This window comes from Uranotaenia lowii, unplaced genomic scaffold, assembly GCF_029784155.1.
Source record: "Uranotaenia lowii strain MFRU-FL unplaced genomic scaffold, ASM2978415v1 HiC_scaffold_993, whole genome shotgun sequence".
In the NCBI taxonomy this organism is placed as follows: Eukaryota; Metazoa; Arthropoda; class Insecta; order Diptera; family Culicidae; genus Uranotaenia; species Uranotaenia lowii.
Window position 1 is genome coordinate 14,488 of NW_026598970.1, and position 4,513 is coordinate 19,000.

Below are 4,513 nucleotides of genomic sequence, written 5' to 3' on the forward strand. Positions count from 1 at the left end.
TGGTTGTGGAAAACGTAACTATGTTATCGCCCCCTGGCATTAACGGCTGACTGCCGCTTTTAGCCAATTGCGCCCCTACTGGGGGCATACTTATCTGATGAAGAAACTACGGTCTCAACGGGTTCCATGGTCTGGTCTGGACATCTTCGACAAATGATATGATAAAGAACCCTGGTGGAGAAAAACTTCTGTAGGTTCCACAAACAAATGGATAGGGTAGCACGTAACTTAGAAATTGGCCCCCTGGCGAATGCAGCTGATACGCTGCCAGTGCCAATAAAGCCCCTCATGGGGGCGTAAGATACTTATTTTATTTTGTTTGAAAAAACAGGACCGGATGATACAGATGATGGGACAGAACGATGAGCAGCAGAATCCTTTATTTGTCGACAATCCTGGACGAACAATGTGGTGTGGTGTACAACCCTGGCGGAAAGAAACTATTTTAGGTTCCGCAGACAAACAGGTGGGTTTGTACATAACTTGAGGTTTGGCCCCCTGGCAGATACGGCTAATATGCCGCCAGTGCCAATAGTGCCCCTCATGGGGGCGGAAAATACTTATTTTAAAAACGGGTGCCCAGGAATGTTTTCGACGTTGGTGGCTTAATGATGCTCGCGTGGATTTTCAGATGGCTGATTGTCTCGGATGGGAAGAATGCAAATCTTGGAGATACCTCTCGTGAACTCTCCATATTGCGTGCGGACTGTAACTACACGGATGTTTCCATCTGAACCAGGCTGGATGTTAGTAACGCGTCCTAGTTTCCATTCTAGAGGAGGCAAGTTGTCCTCTTTGAGCAGAACCATTGTTCCAATGTGCAGGTTGGATCTTTGCCTCGTCCATTTGTTCCGGCTTTGAAGCTGTGACAGGTAATCGGTCGACCAACGCTTCCAAATCAACTGGTTGATCGCTTGAACTTGTTGCCACCTATTCAGACGATTTTCTGGAAGATGCAGAAGATTTGGATCTGGCACTGCTTGCAACGATCGATGTATTATGAAATGTCCTGGAGTGAGCACTTCTAAATCTTCTGAATCATTGGATATCGGTGTGAGAGGTCTGGAGTTCAGGCATGCTTCTATCTGAACTACTACAGTGTGGAATTCATCGGGTCTCAGTACATATCTTCCAATGACTCTGCGCATGTGTGTTTTGATTGATTTTACTGCAGACTCCCACAATCCACCAAAATTCGGTGATCTGGGAGGGATGAACTTAAACTCGATGCCCTCACTGGCGGCTTCTGTAACTACAGAGTTTCGAAATTGCTCGGCAGTAAACAAACGATGTAATTCATTCAGCTCTCGACGAGCTCCTACAAAGTTGGTGCCATTGTCGCACATGACAAGTACGGGCCTCCCACGTCTGCTTGTAAACCTCCTAAATGCTGCTACAAATGCACCGGTGGAAAGATCTGCTACGACTTCCACGTGAACAGCTTTCACGACGAGACACACGAATACGCATACGTAGCATCTATTCATAGCTCCTTTCCGATGGATAGCTTTGATTTCAAAAGGACCACAATAGTCCACACCAACTCGCTGGAATACTGGGGCCGGCGATACGCGTTCCATAGGTAAATCTCCCATCAATTGTTCATGAACACGTGGTCTCGCTCTAAAGCATCTTACACAACTGTGCACAACTTCTCTGGCTAAATTCCGAGCTGCAATCGGCCAAAAGCGTTCTCGAACACTCGCCATCATCAGTTGTGGTCCACCATGAAGAAGTCTATGATGATAGTCCACAAATACTAGCTTTGTCAAAGGATGTTTGTTATCTAACAGCATCGGGTGCTTTCGCTCCTCGGGAATCGCAGCATTTCTAAGCCGCCCGCCTACGCATAAAACCCCATCTTTCATAATTGGATGAAATGGAAGTATTCTCGATGAAGACTTCACTTCATTTTTCGCTACGAGGTCCGCTATATCAACAGGGAAACTTTCCGATTGGGCTATTTTTACTAAACACAGCAATGCTTCTTTATGCTCCTCACTTTTCAATACTCCAATTCGATGTTCGTTGGGATCCTTATGTCGACAATTGAAGGCAAAACGACGCATCCAGGCGGTCAATCGCACGAGACCCAGGAGTGATTCCTTAAGTCCAAAAATTTCACTGTGTGACAAGATCTGCAGAGCCGCACAGACTAAAGGTTTTTCTTCCAACAAAACTGAATCGAATTGCTGCTCATTTGGCGAGCTCTGTGGCCAGCTTTCAGAATCCTTCGCCAACCATTCTGGACCATTCCACCAAAGTGAACTTTGGGCCAATTGCGCAGGTGTGAGCCCTCGGGATATAATGTCTGCGGGGTTCTCGATACCTGGAACATGATTCCAAATACCGTCACGAGTGATGTGCTGAATCTCTGAGACACGATTCGCTACAAACACATTCCATCTTGAAGGGTGTGCTGAAAGCCAACATTTTACAATGGTAGAGTCCGTCCAAAAATAAGCCTTAGCACCGATCTCCAGACTGTTTTGAACTGTTTCGTACACATGTGACAGAAGAACGGCTGCTGAGAGCTCAAGTCGAGGTATTGTTTGCTTCCGTTTTTTCCCTTTAACATCATCCAGAGGAGCTACTTTGGATTTGGCAGTCACCAGCCGAATAGTAACCTCTCCGTCCTTGGTTGTGTTTCGTAAATAAATCGCAGCTCCGTAAGCCTTTTCAGAGGCATCGCAGAATCCGTGAATCTCGCATGCAATCACGTCCTTGCGGAATGCGATCCATCGAGGAATAGATACTCCATCTAGACCATTTAATTTGTCCCTAAACTCCAGCCAAAATTGCTGATGCTCATCTTTTAATGGTTCGTCCCAAGAATACTTTTCCTTCCAAAGTTCTTGGAGAAACATCTTTGCTTGGACTATAACTGGACCTGCGAAACCGTAGGGATCAAACAAACGCGCAGTATCAGACAAGACAAGGCGAAATGTAACCGGAAAAACAGGTTTCCAAACTGGTAGCTTAAACCAAAACAAATCCTGTGCTGGTTCCCAAGTAAGTCCGAGGGTTTGTATGGTACTATTTCCGGTCTGTACATCCAAGAAATCTTTCTTGTCACATAAATGTGCTGGAAGTTCACGTAGCAAGTCGGGATGGTTGCTGTTCAACTTCCTCAGGCAAAATCCATAAGAGTTCAACAGCTCTACAGTTGATTTGCACATGCTTTTCCCTTCATCAATAGTATGCGCTCCCGCTAGCATGTCGTCGACGTAAAAATTCTTTTTTATAATGACTGCTGCGTCTGGATGCGAAGATTTTCCATCCTCAGCACATTTCAGCAAGCATCGCGTTGCTAAATACGGTGCAGAAGATGTTCCGTAGGTTACTGTAGTTAACTGGTACGTGCGGAGCGGTTCTTCGCTGGATTCTCTCCACAGAATCCGTTGTAGCGGCTGATCTTTCTCATGAACGTTTACCATGCGATACATCTTTTCAATGTCTCCAACTATCGCGTACTTGTGGATACGAAATCTCAATAGGATTGCTATTAAATCGTCCTGGACGACTGGTCCTACCATCAGGATATCATTTAGAGAAACTCCAGAGCTGGTGGAGCAAGAAGCATCGAACACCACTCTGAGTTTTGTAGTTGTACTGCTGGGTTTCATCACCGGTTGATGTGGCAGGTAGTAACAGACTGCAGGTTCATCTTCGACCTCGTGTACCTCACGCATGTGTCCCATCAACTGGTATTCATGAATAAAAGCTGTGTAAAGAGCTTTCACCTCAAGATTAGTTTTCAATCTGTTTTCCAAAGCTAGAAAACGTTTCGTGGCTGCCCGCTTCGAATTACCTAATCTTTCAATCATAAACTCTCTCTTTGGGAGAAAAACTCTTAGTTTTCCGTCGGGATCTCGAGTAGTAGTTTGATTAAAGATGTCTTTACAAGTGGACTCTTCAATTGACAAACAACTTTTCGTTCGGCAGGACTCCAATTCCCAGAATTTGGTTAGCTGCTGCAGTACCTCATCAGTGGAAACTTCTGGTGTCATGGCGCTGTAAGAAGTGACTGGCGTTTCTGGAAACTCTCCTGCTACGATCCATCCCAGCTGGGTGTTTTGAAGAATTGGACCAGCATCAGTAATCTTCATTTGCTCCGCTAGTAACAACTCATAAAAGGTGGAGACTCCTATAACAAGATCAACTGAGCTAGATTCGTTGAATCTGGGATCGGCTAAGCGGATGGACGACGGAAGATTCCAGGCGCTGACATCAAAGCTTCTCTGTGGCAAATCTATTGTGATTCGAGGAAGCACGAAGAATTTTATCTCATCAGTTTTAAACGACGAAGTTCGCGACACAATTCGACCAAGAACGGACTCCTTAGAAATGTGAATGGATCCTCCAACGCCTTTCACGGGAAGATTTTCTCGAAAACGAACAAATTTCAACTTCTGCGACAAATGCTCCGTCATTAAAGAAATCTGTGAGCCATTATCTAACAGCGCACGAGCTAAAACTTTGTTGCCACTGCTATCAGACAGCATGACAACGG

The 4,513-nt window shown here is 45.4% G+C and overlaps 1 protein-coding gene across 1 annotated transcript; it reads right to left on the bottom strand.

The window, feature by feature from the left end:
* Positions 1-605: 605 nt before the first annotated feature.
* On the bottom strand, positions 606-4,505 carry LOC129761029 (uncharacterized). The gene has a single exon (XM_055758727.1). The coding sequence runs from the start codon at positions 4,503-4,505 to the stop codon at positions 606-608; it is 3,900 nt and encodes a 1,299-aa protein (XP_055614702.1).
* Positions 4,506-4,513: the final 8 nt, after the last annotated feature.

Bases quoted from the DNA above. Each gene is read 5' to 3' on its own strand.
- LOC129761029 (XM_055758727.1), bottom strand. From the start codon at position 4,505: ATGCTGTCTGATAGCAGTGGCAACAAAGTTTTAGCTCGTGCGCTGTTA.